Source organism: Moschus berezovskii, chromosome 5 (assembly GCF_049115385.1).
Source record: "Moschus berezovskii isolate FMDL1 chromosome 5, NW_MosBer_1.0, whole genome shotgun sequence".
NCBI classification, from domain to species: Eukaryota; Metazoa; Chordata; class Mammalia; order Artiodactyla; family Moschidae; genus Moschus; species Moschus berezovskii.
In genome coordinates this window covers 48243840-48264292 of record NC_142464.1, presented here as the reverse complement: position 1 = coordinate 48264292, position 20453 = coordinate 48243840, and the positions used below count along the sequence as shown (strand labels likewise).

Genomic DNA, 20453 nt, shown 5'->3' with positions numbered 1-20453 from the left:
GGCTCAGTGGTAAAGAATCCACCTGCAGTGCAGGAGACACAGGCAGGAGAGGTGAGGTTCATTCCCTGTGTACAGAGGACCCCATGGAGAAATGAAATGCAACCCATTTCAGTAGTCTTGCCTGGGAAATCTCAATCCAAGGGGTTGCAAAAGAGTCAGACATGACTCGACAATTAAACAACGATAGTCAATACTGAGTAATATTTGCTCAATAAACGAATCTGGTTTGAGCAAATCAGGGTGGGCTTCTTGGAGAAGGTAACAGTTGGGATGTGACTTGGATAAACAAGGTTTGGGCAGACTGAATTGAAGGCGATCTAATATTTAGAATCAGAGAATATTAAGAGAAAAGGAATAGACTAGGAAGCTGGGGGAGTTCCCTGGTGGCTCAGACGGTAAAGAATCTGCCTGCAATATGGGAGGCCTGGGTTGGATCCCAGTGCTGGGAAGATGCCCTGGAGAAGGGAATGGCTACCCACTCCAAAACGCTTGCCTGGAGAATTCCACGGACAGAGGGGCATAGAAGGCCACCTTCACGGGGTCGCAAAGAGTCGGAAACAACTGACAGACTTTCATTCATTCATTTACTCATTCGGAAAGCTGGGGAGCCACGTTTGTAAGAGGAGATATTTTTATAAGCAAAGAGAACTAACGAGGTGTTAGGAGCAGAAGGATAAACTAAGGCTATCTTGTAAAGAGCACTGTATTTAGATTTAAAATCTTTAGATCTTCTTTAAAGATAGAACCAATCACATTTTATGATGTGACAATAAAAAAATGGCAGGGGACCATTTGTTCCAAACTCACTTGCCGGGAAGAGTTTGACCCTAAACCCATATTCATGAAATAGATACTCACAGGTGTGACAATGCAGCAAGATCATTGAAAGCACCTTCAGGCACAACAGAAATGTCGTTTCCATGTAAAGAACTAAAAACAAGGAAAAGAAAAATTAAATTTCCTATTGTTTCAGGGAGTTCAGAAAAATCCCCAATATATGAGTTTTCAGTAACAGTTGTTTAAAATCAGTGTAGAAAAGATGGTATGTTAAACAGACAGTCTTCATACAACTGGGTATCTTTTTGGGGAAGCAAAAAGTTAGCTCCTACTTCATATCATATGCATAATAAACTTTATGTGGAAGAGTCAAATGCAAAAATAAAACTGAAAATGTACTAAAATAAAATATAGATGAATTCCTTTTTATAAACATGGGATATGGAAAGCTTTTTAAAGTTCTATGTTGTAAAACTCAGAAATCATAATGAAAAAGACTGATATATTTTTGACTGTAAAATATATCCATAATATAAAACAAGTCCCACTGCATAGAACAGTGAACTATTTTCAATCTTGTAATAAACTATAATGGAAAAGAATCTGACAAATAATATAGACATACATGTATATATATGTATGTGTGTGTTTGAGTACACACACACATATAACCAAATCACCTTGCAGCAATAAGAAACCAATACAACACATCAACTATGTTTCAATTAAAAAAAGATTACATACAGAAAACGGAATGGGAAGCATCTGCAACATACATAAGCTCTATCAATTCCTTTGTAAAAAACACCTGTAAACTTAGAGTCAAGTGCATAAAGGCAAGTATGTTAATACGGAAAAGACAAAGGAACCACAGGAAATGAGCATTAATATGATCAAGCTAATAGAATAAGAAATGCAAACACTCAATAAACAAAATATACTCAAATGCTCTAGCAACTGGAATTGCAAATTAAAAGAGGAATGGAAAATAATGTTCCATCTGTCATATGACAAAAATGAAAGAAATAATAATATTTAATATTTGCAAGAGTGCTTTGAAATAGGTATTCTATTAAAATAATAAATTTTTAAATTGTTCGGTGGACAACAAGATGACTACTTTCGGTATTCTTCTAATATGCTTGACAGTAAGATGGCTGTGTAGGATGTTCATTCCAGCACTGTATAAAATAATGAAAATCTGGAATCAACCCAATGACAGTAAAGATGAGGATACTTAAATAAGCTATGGTTCCTTCATTCTATCAGTCTGTAGCAGTTAAAGAGCTGAGGAATACTATATTTGATGGAATGGCAAATCTAAAATCTAAAGCAACATGCATCGACCCTGAACAGGTGATTCGTTTCACATATGACAACATACATGTTTCAATGCCATTCTCCCAAATCATCCCACCCTCACCCTCTCCCACAGAGTCCAAAAGACTGTTCTATACATCTGTCTCTCTTTTGCTGTCTCGTATACAGGGTTATCATTGCCATCTTTCTAAATTCCATATATATGCGTTAGTATACTGTATTGGTGTTTTTCTTTCTGGCTTACTTCACTCTGTATAATAGGCTACAGTTTCATCCACCTCATTAGAACTGATTCAAATGTATTCTTTTTAATGGCTGAGTAATACTCCATTGTGTATATGTACCACAGCTTTCTTATCCATTCATCTGCAGATGGACATCTAGGTTGCTTCCATGTTCTGGCTATTATAAACAGTGCTGCAATGAACATTGGAGTACATGTGTCTTTTTCAATTCTGGTTTCCTCGGTGTGTATGCCCAGGAGTGCGATTGTCATATGTGAAACGAATCACCAGTTCAGGGTCAATGCATGTTACAGGATGCTCGGGGCTGGTGTGTGGGGATGACCCAGAGGGAGGATAAAGGGAGGAGGGAGGTGGGAGGGGGGTTCAGGAAGGGGAACTCATGTACACCTGGGGCAGATTCATGTCAATGTATGGCAAAACCAACCAATATAATATTGTAAAATAATTAGCCTCCAATAATAAAAATAAAATAAAATCTAAAGCATATCGCTAAATAAAGTCAATGACAGACTTAAAAAAACCTGTTGATGGTTTTTAAGTTATATTGCTATGGGCATAAAGATATCAACATATTAAAAAAATAAAAAATAACCAGAAGATAACATTAAAGTGTTTAACTGTCAATACAGGGGAGAGAATTGGGATAGGAGACCATGTTCTATTTCATGTACTGTAAGATAAATTTTGTATAATAAAAATATTTTGTGTTATGTAAGTTTTAAAGAAATTTAAATTTTCTAATTTTTTTCAAAATTAGTTAGATCTATATAAAATTGTATCTTAAACTCATAAATTATCAAATAAATGACCAAAGCAACAACATATTACAAAAGAAAAAATTATGTTGTCCAAGTAAAATCTGTTGAGAAATGATACAGTAATATATAATTTTCCATTTCCAAATCTGTAGTAAATTCTAATGAATATAATCAAAAAATCCCCAAAATAAAGCAGTTAAATTACTAAAAAGCAACATAAAACCCAGAACCTCAAGAAATAAAGTACTTTGTTAAACATAAGATGCTTACAGTAATCGAAGAGACTTCAGTCCATCGAAGGTTCGAGGAGGAATACATCTCAAACGGTTGTAACTAAGAATTCTGAAAGCACACATAAACCGATTTGTTTTACTCAGATATCCCCAAATGGCCAAATATCATTTTTAAAAAAGAGCAACTGAAAAGGGTTATTTGAGCATCTTAAAAAAACTGAGGGCACTGACACATAGTATTTGTTAATCTTTGTGCTGTTTCACTACTACAACAAGGTTAATTCTAAAATACAGTCTAGAATGCTTTCTATGGCTGCCGTTGGTTATTATCTCAACTGTGTCCTCCATAAGGTGACTTCCTCCGGAAGTCTATCTTAAGCATTTCTCCCAACCCTGCCACAAATTTAAGTTATTCTTTGTTTCTCTCATAGAACCCAACACTTTTTATAGGATCTATATTTGTTTACTGAGGTATTATTTATCTGTTTCTCCCAACAGTATTAACATTCCTTGAGGGCAGAGACTGTTTTGCACATCAGGAATGTCCAGTGAATTAAGGAATTAACTTAGTACCACACTTTCATACTCACAAGGTGAGGAGCTGGGTCATGTTGCTGAAGCTCTGATTAGAGAGGGTGCTTATTCTGTTGTTACTTAAGTCTCTAAAAAAGAAAAAGAAAAAACAGGTCTACTGTTACCATTCAGTTCAGTCGCTCAGTCATGTCCGACTATTTGCAACTCCATGAATCACAGCACGCCAGGCCTCCCTGTCCATCACCAACTCCCGGAGTTCACTCAAACTCATGTCCATCGAGTCGGTGATGCCATCCAGCCATCTCATTCTCTGTTGTCCCCATCTCGTCCCACCCCCAATCCTTCCCAGCATCAGACTCTTTTCCAGTGAGTCAACTCAACACATGAGGTGACCAAAGTATTGGGGTTTCAGCTTTAGCATCAGTCCTTCCAATGAACACCCAGGACTGATCTCCTTTAGAATGGACTGGTTGGATCTCCTTGCAGTCCAAGGAACTCTCAAGAGTCTTCTCCAGCACCACTGTTCAAAAGCATCAGTTCTTTGGCGATCAGCTTTCTTCACAGTCCAACTCTCACATCCATACATGACCACTGGAAAAACCACAGCCTTGACTAGACGGACCTTGGTGGGCAAAGTAATGTCTCTGCTTCCTAATATGCTATCTAGGTTGGTCATAATTTTCCTTCCAAGGAGTAAACGTCTTTCAATTTCCTGGCTGCAATCAGCATCTGCAGTGATTTTGGAGCCCCCAAAAATAAAGTCTGACACTGTTTCCACTGTTTTTCCATCTATTTCCCATGAAGTGATGGGACCAGATGCCATGATCTTCGTTTTCTGAATGTTGAGCTTCAAGCCAACCTTTTCACTCTCCTTTTTCACTTTCATCAAGAGGCTTTTGAGTTCCTCTTCACTTTCTGCCATAAGGGTGGTGTCATCTGCATATCTGATGTTATTGATATTTCTCCCAGCAATCTTGATTCCAGCTTGTGCTTCTTCCAGCCCAGCGTTCCTCATGATGTACTCTGCATATAAGTTAAATAAGCAGGGTGACAATATACAACCTTGACGTACTCCTTTTCCTATTTCTAACCAGTCTGTTGTTCCATGTCCAGTTCTAACTGTTGCTTCCTGACCTGCATACAGGTTTCTCAAGAGGCAGGTCAGGTGGTCTGGTATTCCCATCTCTTTCAGAATGTTCCACAGTTTGTTGTGATCCACACAATCAAAGGCTTTGGCATAGTCAATGAAGCAGAAGTAGATGTTTTTCTGAAACTCTCTTGCTTTCTCCATGATCCAGCGGATGTTGGCAATTTGATCTCTGGTTCCTCTGCCTTTTCTAAAATCTGCTTGAACATCTGGAAGTTCACGGTTCACGTACTGCTGAAGCCTGGCTTGGAGAATTTTGAGCATGACTTTATAGTGTGTGAGATGAGTGCAATTGTGCGGTAGTTTGAGCATTCTTTGGCATTCCCTTTTTTTGGGATTGGAATGAAGACTGACTGTTACCATAGACATTGACATATTAGTGATTCTTAGAAAGAGAAGGTTCTTCCTGTTCACAGTTGTAGCAGCATTGGTTAGAACTTCGCTTTTGTCTGGAAATAACAAAACATTGGGTAATCCTCTGAGGTACCTAATTATTCATCATTACTCATGCCCAAGCCTGCTGAAATTAGAAACGACCATATGCCTTGCTCTGGCCAGTGAAGTGTGGCCACCAGAGCGGGTTGAACTTCAGAACAAAAGCTTCCGAGTAAGCTCACTTTTCCTTTAACACTCTGCTCCTTCCCTCTGCAAGGCTCCTGACATTCCACAGAGAAGCCCTGACCATTACTGGGTCCCGGGCAAACACGCGGAGGCCATTCACAACACACACATTTGACAGGTGAGAAATAAATCTTTGTTCCCGAAAGTTCTATTGGTTATTACTTTATCTTCACTGTCACATACAAATAGTCAAATAGGATAACTGAAAGAATCCCTCATCTAATTACATTGACAAAGCCATCATTAAAAACAACATCATAATTAAAAACTGCCTTTGGCAAAGTCACTGGCACATAGTTGGTTCTTAGTAAATGTCTGTTTAATAAATGATGAGTAAATGAGAGAGATGTGAATTTTCCACCCATGTCAAATGGGTATTTACAAGCATAATTTGTATCACAGGTTGTAAATGATATGCAATGAACTTGAACTTATTTTTATTTTATATAATGTATACTGTTTGTGCTAAGTTGCCTCAGTCCTGTCTGATTCTTTGTGACCCCATGGACTGTAGTCCACCAGGCTCCTCTGTCCATGGAATACTCCAGGCATACTCCAAGCATTTTCCAAGAATACTGGAGTGGGTTGCCATGCCCTCCTCCAGGGGATCTTCCTGACCCAGGGATTGAATCGCATCATTTATGTCTCCTGAATTGGCAGACGGGTTCTTTACCACTAGGGCCATCTGAGAAGCCCATATAATGTATACATGATATACATAATATAATGACATATAATAATGACATATTGTAAGCATAATAATATATAATACAGCATAATATATAACATATATAATGATGTTTTCCATTCTGCTTTAGAAAAAATGGGTGAATATATACACACACACACTCACATACATAAAACAGTGTGATACACATTAGGGAATATTCACTGATTTTTATCTAAAACAAAATGCCAAATATACGACTAAAGGAAGATTGATGAATAAATGGAACATTTGGATTGTAATTTATGTTCATTTCTGTATGTGTGTGTATTTATGTTTAGTATATTTTTCTGAAGAAAACTTCTGAATAAGTACAAGATTTAGAAAAGATGCTTCAGATTATCCACATTAAAATGTCAAAGTATCAGTAAAATGGACCAATGAAACTGTGAAATGGTGGGAATGTTACAGAAGCTTTATAAATCCATCTTAGTTACTGAAGTATTATGGCTAAATTTAAAAAATCAATATATTTATACTAGTAGTAGTTACTGGCCTGAAAGTGAAAGTCGTTCAGTCCTGTCTGACTCTTTGCGACCCCATGGACTGTAATCCATAGAATTCTCCAGGCCAGAATTCTGGAGTGGGTAGCCTTTCCCTTCTCCAGGAGATCTTCCCAACCCAGAGATCGAACCCAGGTCTCCTGCATTGTGGGCGGGTTCTTTACCAACTGAGCTATCAGGGAAGACCAGTTACCTGCCTAGAGTTGTATAGTGAGTCACTGGTAAAACCATTTCTGGATATATAAATTCTCATTTTTCATTTCCAAACTGGTTTTAAATAATCACACGCTGCCTCAAAAATGACCCAATTCTGCTGAACTGACCCTTTGGAAACTACAGTAATTTAATGGCTTATTTAACAGAACAAATGTATGTAATCAGTTCTTGCTGCTACTAAATAAATAACTAGAGGGAGAACAAGACATCTTGGAGGGTATTCTGTTTTTCTTAATTTAACCTTTTGTCAGTTAACAGTCCTATATACTTCTCACAAAGTGTTTGATTTTCACATACTTTTAAGGAAAACTGAAAAGGATCAACAACATTTTAACTAGCTTCCATGTGCTCAGAGTAAAGTTTACAGTGAGAAACAACTATGTAAGCAGTTACCTAGGTTTCTAGAATTCACCAGTTAGGAATAAATCCTTCTTTTCTAGGAATACTAGAAATCTAAGACAGTTATAATCACTCTAAAATCAAACAGACTTAAAAATAAAGTATTTCCCTTTATATCCAATATTGTTGCTGATTTTTTTTTGTTTTGATACAAGTTTTATCAATTACCAACAAGGCTACTCTAAGTGTGACATTATATACAGAAGATTATATCTTTTAAGAAATATTGTGCACATAACTAGATTGAAAAGAAATGCTTGTATGTTTAAATATACTCTTGTATTTACAATTAAAGACTGGAAGAAACTTGTTTACATACATTAATGAAAGACAGAGGCTACTTTAGGATGACACCAAACCAAACTAAAAACAATTCAATGTTTGATGTTTATACTCAGAATGCCAGCATCTTTGTCAACTGTACTTCAGTACTATGTAAGTAAACATAGATTTTAGAAAATAAATTTAAACACTGGAAAGCCATACCTTAATTCATAATGCATTATATGAGAATCAAACCTAAAAATTAGATTTATAATATAGTATCAGTAATGCTCTTACCATCTGCTCTGTTTTGTTTAAAGTTGAGAATATAAACATTGCTTTCCATTTTTCTTTCCTTGGACTGTCATTAAATAGCTCACATTCATCTCGAATAGAAGTATTCAACTTACTGCAAGTCTATAATTCTCTGATACTTAGACTTAATCGTATTTGCACTTTACACAGAAGAAGACCTTCTTCTAAGATGCACCACTGCCTGACTGATAATCAATGAAGATGTAGCTAGTGATCCAGAACCACAATGAGCAAGATGAGAAGCATCCAACTGAAAATAATTTATAGAATCTGAAAGTTTCACTAAATCTTCAGCCCCTACTATCCACATTTACATGAAAGCAAATAAGATGTCAAAATCAGAAAAATACCATACATTACTCACATAAGTGTTAAATGTTTGTAGTTAGAGAGTTCCTTAGGAACTAGGGTAAACTGGTTCCCATCGAGATACCTAAAAACAAAGAAAATATTATTTTTTTAAAAAGTAACAGTAGTGAATCAGAAAATAGTTGAGCAATATTTCACTGTTAACTGGAGCAAGGAGACACTTGATAATTTTGGCTTTAAGAGGTCACGTTCCCAGATAGGATTGTTATTTAACAGAAGTAGAGAAAAACACACACACACAATTGTCCAATCCAGTAGAATTCTTCTGTGGATTACTTACACTAAATTATAAAACCAAGGAGAGACTGGTGAATCCAGTCCTTTGTGGTTTATCTAAGGCAGGCATGTATCCAACCATTTGTGTGTCAGCAAGAAGCGCCAATCAGTCAACCTTCTTTTTAATCAGCCTTCAGTGTACTTGTGTCTATGTGGGACCAATATCATGAAATGCATTCACTACTGGCAGAAACTTGTTACTACTGACAAGACCAATCCTCACTGCCTTATTGTATCAATATGCTTAATAAATAACAATGGGTGACTGAACAGATATATTTGCAAATTTTAATGTAATGAGATTTCAGTTTAAAAAGATCTTAAAAATAGTTTTTACCCTTGTATATTTGCTTGGTGATATTAATTTTAGGAGGTGTCATAGAAAATTATGACATCTAATGCACAAAAACAGTACATTTATGGAAAAGTAATTAATAATAAAATGAAACATGTTAGTAAAATTTCCCTTTCTGATTAGAGTCAACAGAATGATGAGAAAATAAGGGCTAATAGACAAAACACAGAAATAAATCCTTAAAGGTATATTCATGATATCACAAAAACAAAAATTATTCCATCTCCTCCCAAGGCTGTTCTTTCCCAGAATGTAGATGGTGATGAGTAAAAACGTTTTTCAGCAACTTTGCCATCTGGTTACAGATGTGTCCACAAACAATTCTGCCACAGCAGGCATGCAGCCCTACCTCTCTAGTGCTGTGGCCTATCTCCAGATCTGAGACTGACATTCATATTTTTGCTGGATATATAAGTAGCTGAGCAATTTTCTAAGATGACAAGCTATTTCACATATTTCAAAATGATAAAACTTAAATAAAAGGCACAAGTTATCAAAATATGTAATACATGTGTGATGAAGAGTTAGGTTTTTGTTAGGACTTCTGATGCCTATTCAAATTTTCTGACTCTGTCTTATTTCAACTCCTCTCCTCTTTCATTTCTCTAGCTAAGAATTTATTGGTACCACTAGAGGGAAGCATAATCTCATATACTTCAGGACTTTCCCTTTATTCCAGAAAGCATCCTAACACAAAGCTAAAAATTTTCAGAAAGTGAACTATGGTTGCTTACATGTAAAACAATCTAAGAGGGAAACTACATGGAAATGATTAAAAATAATGGATACCATTTGTTCAGAATTGTTCACTGCTGCATACTTATTTCTGCCAAACTCGTTAATAATTTAATATAATATGCACATGGAAATTTTGTAACACATGCATATATGTTACTGGAAAGAGGGATCCTGTTGAGGTGGAATGGTTCTAAGAATAAACTCTTGGGGCAGTAAAGCCAGAATGCACAGAAGGTGAGTTCGTATCTTCCTCACCTCTAGAAGATATTTTCTTTTAAAAAATTACTTTTTAATAATTTATAGAGGAATAGATTGAACATTCAACTATCTGACAGAAGAAATACATAGATGGCATAGAGAAATCTAGCAGGTTCTCATATATAGATTAATAAGGAAATTAAAAGACAAACTACCACACAATTGCACTCGTCTCACACTCTAGTAAAGTAATGCTCAAAATTGTCCAAGCCAGGCTTCAACACTACATGAACTGTGAACTTCCAGATGTTCAACCTGGATTTAGAAAAGGCAGAGGAACCAGATATCAAATTGCCAACATCCGTTGGATCATCGAAAAAGCAAGAGAGTTGCAGAAAAACATCTACTTCTGCTTTATTGACTATGCCAAAGCCTTTGACTGTGTGGATCACAACAAACTGGAAAATTCTTAAAGAGATGGGAATACCAGACCACCTGATGTGCCTCTTGAGAAATCTGTATGCAGGTCAAGAAGCAACAGTTAGAACTGAACATGGAACAACAGACTGGTTCCAATAGGAAAAAGAGTATGTCAAGGCTGTATATTGTCACTCTGCTTACTTAACTTATATGCAGAGTACTCATGAGAAATGCTGGGCTGGAAGAAGCACAAGCTGGAATCAAGACTGCCAGGAGAAATTTCAATAACCTCAGATATGCAGATGACACCACCCTTATGGCAGAAAGTGAAGAAGAACTGAAGAGCCTTTTGATGAAAGTGAAAGAGGAGAGTGAAAAAGTTGGCTTAAAACTCAACATACAGAAAACTAAGATCATGGCATCTGGTCCCATCACTTCATGGCAAATAGATGGGGAAACAATGGAAACAGTGAGAGACTTTATTTTTTTAGACTCCAAAATCACTGCAGATGGTGACTGCAGCCATGAAATAAAAAGACACTTGCTCACTGAAAGAAAAGCTATGAGCAACCTAGAAAGCATATTAAAAAGCAGAGACATTACTTTGTCAACAAAGGTCCATCTAGTCAAGGCTATGGTTTTTCCAGTGGTCATGTATGGATGTGAGAGTTGGACTATAAAGAAAGCTGAGTGCAGAAGAATTGGTGATTTTGAACTGTGGTGTTGAAGACTCTTGAGAGTCCCGTGGACTGAGAGGAGATCCAACGTCCATCCAAAAGGAAATCAGTCTTGACTATTCATTGGAAGAACTGATACTGAAGCTGAAACTCCAATACTTTGGCCACCTGATGCAAAGAACTGATTCATCTGAAAAGACCTGATCCTGGGAAAGATTGAAGGCATTAGTAGAAGGGGACGACAGGATGAGATGGTTGGATGGCATCACTGACTCAATGGACATGAGTTTGAATAAACTCCAGGAGTTGGATATGGACAGGGAGGCCTGGAGTGCTGCAGTCCATGGGGTTGCAAAAAGTCAGACACGACTGAGTGACTGAACTGAACTGAAAATTATCTGATGGGAATCTGGTAAAAGGAGAAAGGCATGGGTCAGTTAAAATATTAGAAAAGGGATTCAGCATCAAAGATGATCTAAATGTTATGCTGAGTATTATGGTCTTGGCTGGGTTATTCTTAGAATCAATATTTTGCCTATAGAATACTCTACAAGCATCTAGCTTCTCAACACTGGATGGCTGGTAATCTTTTGAAATAAACACATATCAAAATAACAATTAACATTTTAATTACACACACATATAAAGCAGGGCTCATAGTTAACTAACAACTGTGACTGGTACCGAGAAAGAGAAATTGAACACTTAACACTTAGAGGGATGACCACACACTTTTTCTGTGTCAATTAAAGACCAAATTACAATTCGTAAAACTGCACATGATTTGAAAAGAAGTTCTTTGATAACTGAAGCGACATCTTCTTAAATCTCATTACTTATATTCCAGGTTGCCAAAAGTTTATCAAAGTTACTGGTTTGTTGTGCATGAATTACAGGTACACATCTGCATGAATTGCATTTTTGATACATAGTTTAACATAGTCGAAAAGTAAACAGAAGCAAAAGACTCAATCACATATGAAGCATTTGCCCCGGATCTTTGGTATAGATATTGGAATTGGATAGAGCCTGTGTGCAGCATTGTTCAAGCAGTTGATGCTCTGATTTATTCCATTCCACATATAAAGCAGGAGGCAGCTAAGGAAGTGTGTGTGGTGCTTAGTATCCTGATATATGTATACTGCCCATGTAATTTGTGGTTATATATCAGTTTTGCAAGTGTTAGGGATCACTGGCCCCACACCCTTCCTAAAGGACTCTGATTCAAGTCCAAAGGGCACTACATCTTTTTAAGTGTGAAGATTATGTCAGCTTCTATACCCTACATATTTATGTATCCCCTGTGGTGAGATATTCTCTAAGGGGACACAGGGTAAAGAATAATTAACCATATGAAATATTCCAGTCACTGTAGACAAACTAAATATGTAGAATTTCTCAAGGTGCATTTGATAGCACGTTGGCCTTGCAAGATAGTCCTTGAGAAAAGGGCTGTGGAGACAGCCAAGTGCGGGAGGCACATTATGGTTTCCATCCTCTCTGGGAGCTCACAGTGCACCTTTGCATAATAAAGGCACTGGGTAATCCTACAGTGAAAAACAAAGAGAAATACACAACCAGCCTTTCCCAAGGGGACCTGAACTAGCTTTTATATTATTTGCTTAGGGTTTTATATGATACTAATGGATGGCTCATGGAATGAATGTACTTTGCAAATAAGACTCAAAAGATTTTTGTTTGGTCTCCATTTCCCTTGGTGTGTGAAACAGTACTCATTCAGGAAAGGGAAAGACAAGCTCTACTTACAATTCAGTGACATCTCTTGGAATTCCTTTGGGCAAGACCTTCAAGGCTTTGTTGCTACAACGAACCACTGTGTCCAAGCAGGTACACTCCGCAGGACAGCGAGAGAGTGGGGAGCAGCTATTGTCATCATTTCCTAAATTGCCAAAAGATACATAGGAAAACCAGATTTGTGGCTCTGAAGATGCCAGAAGGGATTTTATGCTTTCAGTTTAACAAACACAAAAGACTTCAGCCATACAACAACTTATGCTTAGGACATTAAGGATTTACAAATCGACACTGTATGTTCGGTGTAGGGCTCTTTTCAGACTGCCTAGGGCAGAGTTCCAGAAAACAATTCACAGTTAGTATTATCAATAGGATTATAATGTTACGTTCTTTGTTCAGTTGTCTACACTTTTTATTAGAATTATACTTTTAATTAGAATATATAAACGTAAACGGAATTATGGAAAAATTGTAAGCAGACATGAAGACACAAAAAGGGACAGATTATTTTTTAAAAGCTTAGCAAAAAATGTATGGGTCCCTCATTTGAAAATATAGAGCTCAAATGAACTCCACTTTTTGGAAAAATAATAGCACCTACATTCTACCTATATTACAGGCCTGTTATGAGAATCAAATGCAACGATATACAGAGACTACTAAAAATGAAAACTATTATTTTTGTTACGTTTACTAGAATTTCTATTTTATGAGTCAATTGCCTTTATCACTTAAAAATGTAATTACTAAAATAGGAGCTTAGAATAATAAAGAAAAGCAAAAATGAAGCTATATAAATAGTATCAACCACAGGTTGAAAATTGGAAAATCTTTAAAAATGTTCAGAAACACATATCAAGTACAGTTAGATGTGAATGTACAGTTGGAGCAAATAAGTGCCTGTTGCTAAAACAAAACCACAAAACAAAGCGAAAAAATGCATAATAACTACAGCTATCCATTACCTGAACTATGAAATGCTGCATATGCCCTATAGCATCGGAACAGTCACCAGAGAGTGTCCGGTGATCAAAGCCCTGGCTGGGCCTTCTTACCATCATCACAAGTGAAGTCTTGAATGGCTACATCCTGGATGGGGATTTCTTTGAGGAAATAGGGTTTCTGACATCGAGGATTTCCTGTTACAATTCTTTTCTTCCTGAGCCATTCTCCCAACCAAGCCAGGTAGCAGTTACAGTTGAAAGGATTGGCCAAGAGGTTTCTAAGCACCACATGCAAACAATGCAGAGTTAAATGTAGGTGTCTGCTTTGGAACTTCTCAAAACTCCATGCTACCGTTTTCCCACAACATACTCCACCCCAATTCATGCTCAGTCACATACAACATACAGGATGCATTCACTGGCTAAAAAGATTTATGTCTGGAACTTAAACAATAAAAACAATATTTTCATATGAGAATTCTTCAAATAATTTCATATGAAAAATAAAGTGAAGGTGGCAATTCAGAGTTTATGAAGGGTATCCTGATGGATATCTCATTTAGAGATAATTTAAACTTGTCGGAGATCTGACTTGCTGTCAAACTTCTCTACACTGATAATGCAGTAATTTAATATAAAGATGAAGGCTGATTACCTTATATTATTGAGTTTAACCTGACAACAGCTATTTCATTAATTTGTCATTTCAAGATTTCCATCTCTTATTTGCTCCAGGGAATAGGCTTCCTATCTAAACTGACAGCTGAGTTGATTAAATGCCAGTTATAAAAATGAATTTATTTCTACAAATCTCAATACTTTTGGCATTTTACCACTTCAGCACTAACCTATTGACAATCCCATTATTTATAAACACGGCATCTTTAATATGCACAAATTAGTCACTCGATGGGAAATGTCACATTTTATGTGGAAAGAGGATTAAATACTTTACTGATGGATGGATGTTTCCTTCAAATTATTTCTTCTGGGATTTCAGCTACATTAAACATGATTTTTTTCCTTCTAACTACCTTTTCAGTTAAATTAGTATAAGATGTCACTCTAACCAGAAAGCCATATCAGTTGTAAGATTTATCATTTCAAATACTGCTTTTTTTTAGATACTTACGAACAAGGGGCTTAAAATACCCTTGTTTGTTTTTTGACACTTTCTGAGTTCTGCCTGTAGACCTACAAATATTCTTTATTCTTTGACTGTCTACATAAAATGTGCTCTTGGATAGGCTCACCCTATTTCTTTAATATCTTCTTAATATCATAGTAAATGCCCTATGGTGAGCTTTTATTGTCGGTCTGGTCATCATAATATATCTCCTGTCATTGTGAATGATCCTTTGAGTACAGTTTGTTGGCAATAACCCTATCAACTCTGTTTTATGATACTCATACGGCAAAGACACCAATGTGAGAATGCTGGGAAAAAAATACGTTTCCCTCATTTGCAACTCAATCAAATTACAAGATTACCATTTACAAATTAAGCCACATCACACTGTTATAAATAATTCACTGAAAAATACTATACTTTTTGTTAAATTTTAACAGAAGATAGCAGGCAATGTTAGAAGAATTAAAATAAGTTTAACATGATAAAAATGTCCTTAAAAATACCTGTCTCTAATCCTATGCTTATGAAACGCTTAGTAATGCATTAAAATGGTATCAATAAAAGTAATAAATATACACTGGCTTAATTAATATATCATACTTACAGAGTAGATAAAGAATGGAGAGTATCAAAAGCTCCTGGTGCAATGGTAGTAATCTGATTATCATATAAAGAAAGCAAACGCACAGAGCTGAGTCCTATGAAACTGTCATTCCCTACACAGCTTATGCGATTACTTCTCAACATCCTGAGGGGGAAAAATACAACATCGTTAAGGAGATAAAATATCAATCAATTTTGCCTATCTGAAGATCACAGTAACCCCTCTTTGCAAATGCCTAGCATTCACTCCTGCTTTCTGAATGTTTTCCTGTCATAAGGAACTGCTGATATGTACAGTCATTTTCTTGTATCCCTGATGGATTGATTCCAGGACCCCCTGCATATAAATTCGTGGCCCTCCATATCTGCAGGTTCTGCATTCACTGTGGATGCTTGAATCTGTGGATGCAGAAACCACAGATGTGGAGAGCCAGTCATACTAAGAAATCTGTGCAAGAACAAAATGCTTAGAGTTGTCAGTGATAACACTTGGTCACAAAAACTCGAGTCTCAAGTATGGACTTATAACCCCATCTAATGAGGGCAGAATGTTTTCCTTTGATGGTACAATTATGGTGGCATGATTACATAACATCCTAGTTCTCCCACACCTCTCTAAGCCCTGGAAGCCCTGTGATTTGTGTATTCTCCATAACATCACATTCGCTGCTGAACAGAAAGGAGGCAGAAAAGAATCAATCGCCAGAGCAGATAAAGGACTGAGGGCATCTGAGGGACTTACAGCCAAGTCAATGTCAACAGTGGCTGGGGGAGCCAAATTTGACTGAGCGCCCACAAAACCTGTACAAATTATTCTATTTGTTTTGAGTTTTAGAATTTAAAAGGAGACAACAGTTAGATTCCAGTTGTTCACAATGAAGATTAACCAGGTTTCTTTTGAAAGAAATTCTGACCATTTTTTCTTTAGTCATTGACATCAGTAAGATTAAAACTTTTGTCATTTCCTCACCGAGGAAACCAGAACTGAAAGAGACACATGTACTCCAATGTTCATTGCAGCACTGTTTATAATAGCCAGGACATGGAAGCAACCTAGATGTCCATCTGCAGATGAATGGATAAGAAAGCCTTGGTACATATACACAATGGAGTATTACTCAGCCATTAAAAAGAATGCATTTGAATCAGTTCTAATGAGGTGGATGAAACTGGAGCCTATTACACAGAGTGAAGTAAGCCAGAAAGTAAAACATCAATACAGGATACTAATGCATATATATGGAATTTAGAAAGATGGTAACCTTAACCCTGTATATGAGACTGTAAAAGAGACATAGGTATATAGAACAGTCTTTGGGACTCTGGGAGAGGGTGAAGGTGGGATGACTGGTGAGAACGGCATTGTAGCATGTATATTATCATAAGTGAAATGAATCACCAGTCCAGGTTCGACGCATGATACAGGATGCTTGGGGCTGGTGCACGGGGATGACCTGGAGGGAGGATATGGGGAAGAGGGTGTGGGAGGGGGGTTCAAGAAAGGGAACACATGTACACCCGGGGCGGATTCGTGTTAATGTATGGCAAAACCAACCAATATATTAATGTAAGGTAATTTGCCTCCAATAAAATAAATTAAAAAAAAATAAAACTTTTGTCATTTCCTCATCACTGCTAAAGTTCTGATTGGTTCTCAATTCCTTTTGCAAATTGTTTCTTTGCAGGGCTTAGAAGGGAATGAAAAGCTTCTTTAAAATCCATTGTAAAAATGAATAGTTGCCATAAACTTCATTCAGAATTGCTAAAAAGTTAATATTTTCCTTAATTTTTCTAGATGTGGGTTGACCACCATGTCATAAGACAGCAAAAATAGCAACAAAACTTTCCTTTAAAATTCTACATTGTCCTCTAATAAATTAGAAGTACTGACTTTTGTATTCTGCTAAGTTACAGATAACAAGAAAGGATAATGCCTTCCTTATCAAGGCATTGTTCTGCGTTTGGAAACAAATGCACAACAGAAAAGTATGACTATCAGCGCTATCCTTTGTCATAAATAAATAAGAACATTTGGTCTTAATCTTATTGGAGTCACAGACTTCTGGGAAAAGTTGAAAAAAGCTTTGCTTTCTCTTGCTGGAAAAATCTGTAAGCACACATATGTACTACATTTTGCCTGCAATGCCGGGGCTTCAAAGACCCACTGAAATATGCGCATGTATGACTAAGAGGGTTACTAGTCCTAAAGCGCTGAGAAGTCGACAGGCAGTGAAGGGGGAGGGGTCCTGTTGAAATCTTCATAGCGCCAAGCTGAAAGATACCACTTAAAGCAATAGCTGTGTCCCAGTAAACCTGCCGGAGAAAGCAATGGCAAGCCACTCCAGTACTCTTGCCTAGAAAATTCCATGGATGGAGGAGCCTGGTAGCATGCAGGCCATGGGGTCGCTAGGGGTCAGACATGACTGAGCGACTTCACTTTCACTTTTCACTTTCACACATTGGAGAAGGAAATGGCAACCCACTCCAGTGTTCTTGCCTGGAGAATCCCAGGGACGGGGGAGCCTGGTGGGCTTCCGTCTATGGGGTCACAGAGTCGGACATGACTGAAGTGATTTAGCAGCAGCAGCAGTAAACCCACTGAAGGCCTTTCAATACCTTTAGCTTGTCTCTAAATGATTTGTTTTGCAGCTTGAGGCACAGTGGGATTAAGTAGAGAGTTAGCAGGTGTCTACCTCAGATGCCTAAACATAGGAGGCACAAACCACTGCTAGATATATAACAAGGGTGAAAACTGAATTTAGAGATCTTGTCTTATAGAGAGGCCTGTGACTGGTGCTAGTCAGAAAAGAATACTTTGATAAACTCCTCAGAGTGCTCTTATGGGCTGAATTGTATTCCCCTAAAACTCATATGCTGAAGCCTCGCATGCATGCTCACTCAGGTGTGTCTGACTCTCTGTGACCCCAAGGATTATAGTCTGCCAGGCTCCTCCACCCATGGGATTTTCCAGGCAGGAATACTGGAGTGGGTTGCTATTTCCTCTTCCAGGGGATCTTCCCAATCCAGAGATAAAACCCACCTGCATTGGCAGGTGGATTCTTTATCACTGAGCCACCAGGAAGCTCCAACCCCTGATGGGACTGCACTTGGAGATAGGGCCTTTAGGGAGCTAGTTAAGGTGAAATGGTGGTTCAGATGGTAAAGTGGCTTCCCTGGTTGCTCAGATGGTAAGGCGTGCATTGCAGGAGACCCAGGTTCGATCCCCAGGTCAGAAAGATCCCCTGGAAAAGGAAATGGCAACCCACTCCAGTACTCTTGCCTGAAATAATCTCATGGACGAAGGAGCCTGGTAGGCTATAATCCATGGGGTTGCAAAGAGTCGGACATGACTGAGCAACCTCACTAAGGTGAAATGAGATCCTAAGGGTGGAGCCCTGACCTGACTGGACTGATGTCCTTAGAGGAAAGGACACCAGAGTTCTCTTGTCCCACACACAAAGGAAAAGCCATATAAGGACACAGAGAGATGTGGCCATCTACAAGCCAAGGAAGCAGTTCTCTCCAGAAACCAATCATCTTAGCACCTTGAGTTTGGAATTCTAGCCTCCAGAACAATAAGAAACACATTTCTGCTGTTTAAGTCATTCAGTCTGTGGTATCTTGTTATGACAGCCCAAGGCTGACTAAAGTAAGCAGAGTTATAGGCAGACTTCTCGCAGCCCTTGAAGCCCCTTGTACAAGCCCCTGTGTCTTTGTCTTTTGAAGTAAAATGCTAACTCAAGAGTTTATGATTGGGAAATATGAAGATGCAGAAACAAAGAATAGCCTAAAGAATTGTTAGGCTAGGGAACTGGTAACAATTTAGACCATAATTCTGCCACATAGCAGTTTCACTGAACTCCCAGTTTCCTGAAAGATACAGATAAAGGCCTGATACACATTACTAAGCTGTTTTTTTTTATAGGACGTAAACTCCCTTCAGGTAAAAACTGCTGACCCTAGAACTGGTTGAAACCAGAAAATTGATGATGCTTGAAACTTAACCTTGATGCCAACCAGTCCCAGAACTGTCCATGAGCTGATCACGCCCTACGTCCGTGAACACTATAAAATTCCTCATTACCCACTCCAAGGTGGGTTACATGGTCTTGATGGCATTAGCCCTCTGCGGCCCCCTTAGCCTGGCAAAACAATAAAAGCTACTCTTTTCTACTTCCCCAATATCTTTCTCCACCTTTCTTTCTGGCACTGGTGAACAGAAACAGTTTTGGCAAACGCCCGCCACTGCCCACCCTGACGCACACTGCCCCCTAAAGGAGAAGGCTCTAATAACATCAGTGGCTCAGCCACTATCTAAGAAGGCAGGCTTCTGCCGGCTGCAGGACTTAGTTTTGCCAAGTTACCTGAGACAGCTTGGAAGAGGGGAATGGGGGCAGGAGTAGATGTAGCCACCTGTAGTATAACTTCTCTGCCCTCCTTCTAACATTCCCAGGATCTCCTCCATAAAAAGACCAAAGCATTACATTTTTCACTTTGTCGGCACTCCGAGTTAGCCCATGAGAGGGGCCAGCAGGTTGCAGGCTGGTTGTGCTGGGTGGTTTGTCTCCAGGCTACCATGTGTGCCTTTCGTGGACAGGTGCTTTTTTGAGTGGGGCGTTAATTGGGATGCTATTGAATCCTGGGGAAATGTCCTCTCCCTCGCATCTGATAAAGGGAAGGAATGAACTCTCTCGGATCTCAGTGCTCCTGGTGGGGTTCTTGGTGTCTCCACGGGACGTTTAGGGGAGACATTTAGGGGAGACGTTTAGGGGAGACATTTAGGGGAGACGTTTAGGGGAGACATTTAGGGGAGACATGGAGTTTGGCCTCTCTCTACTGCAATTCCCAAGGGCTGTTTCTTGCTTAAAACAATTTCCTTCGTGCCTTCCAAAGGTTTCAGTTTTGTTGGTGTTTCTTCCAATGCTTA

The 20453-nt window shown here is 38.1% G+C and overlaps 1 protein-coding gene across 2 annotated transcripts in view; it reads right to left on the bottom strand.

Moving 5' to 3' along the window:
* Nucleotides 1–20453, bottom strand: part of SLIT2 (slit guidance ligand 2) — a 415143-nt gene that overhangs the window by 73642 nt on the left and 321048 nt on the right. For both annotated transcript variants that reach the window (XM_055434236.2, XM_055434237.2), the window contains 7 exons: nt 15528–15671; nt 13903–14069; nt 12860–12992; nt 8424–8492; nt 3924–3995; nt 3371–3442; nt 859–930 (listed from right to left, as the gene is read on the bottom strand). In XM_055434236.2, the coding sequence (XP_055290211.1) occupies nt 859–930; nt 3371–3442; nt 3924–3995; nt 8424–8492; nt 12860–12992; nt 13903–14069; nt 15528–15671 (729 nt within the window). The remainder of the gene's footprint in view (nt 1–858; nt 931–3370; nt 3443–3923; nt 3996–8423; nt 8493–12859; nt 12993–13902; nt 14070–15527; nt 15672–20453) is intronic.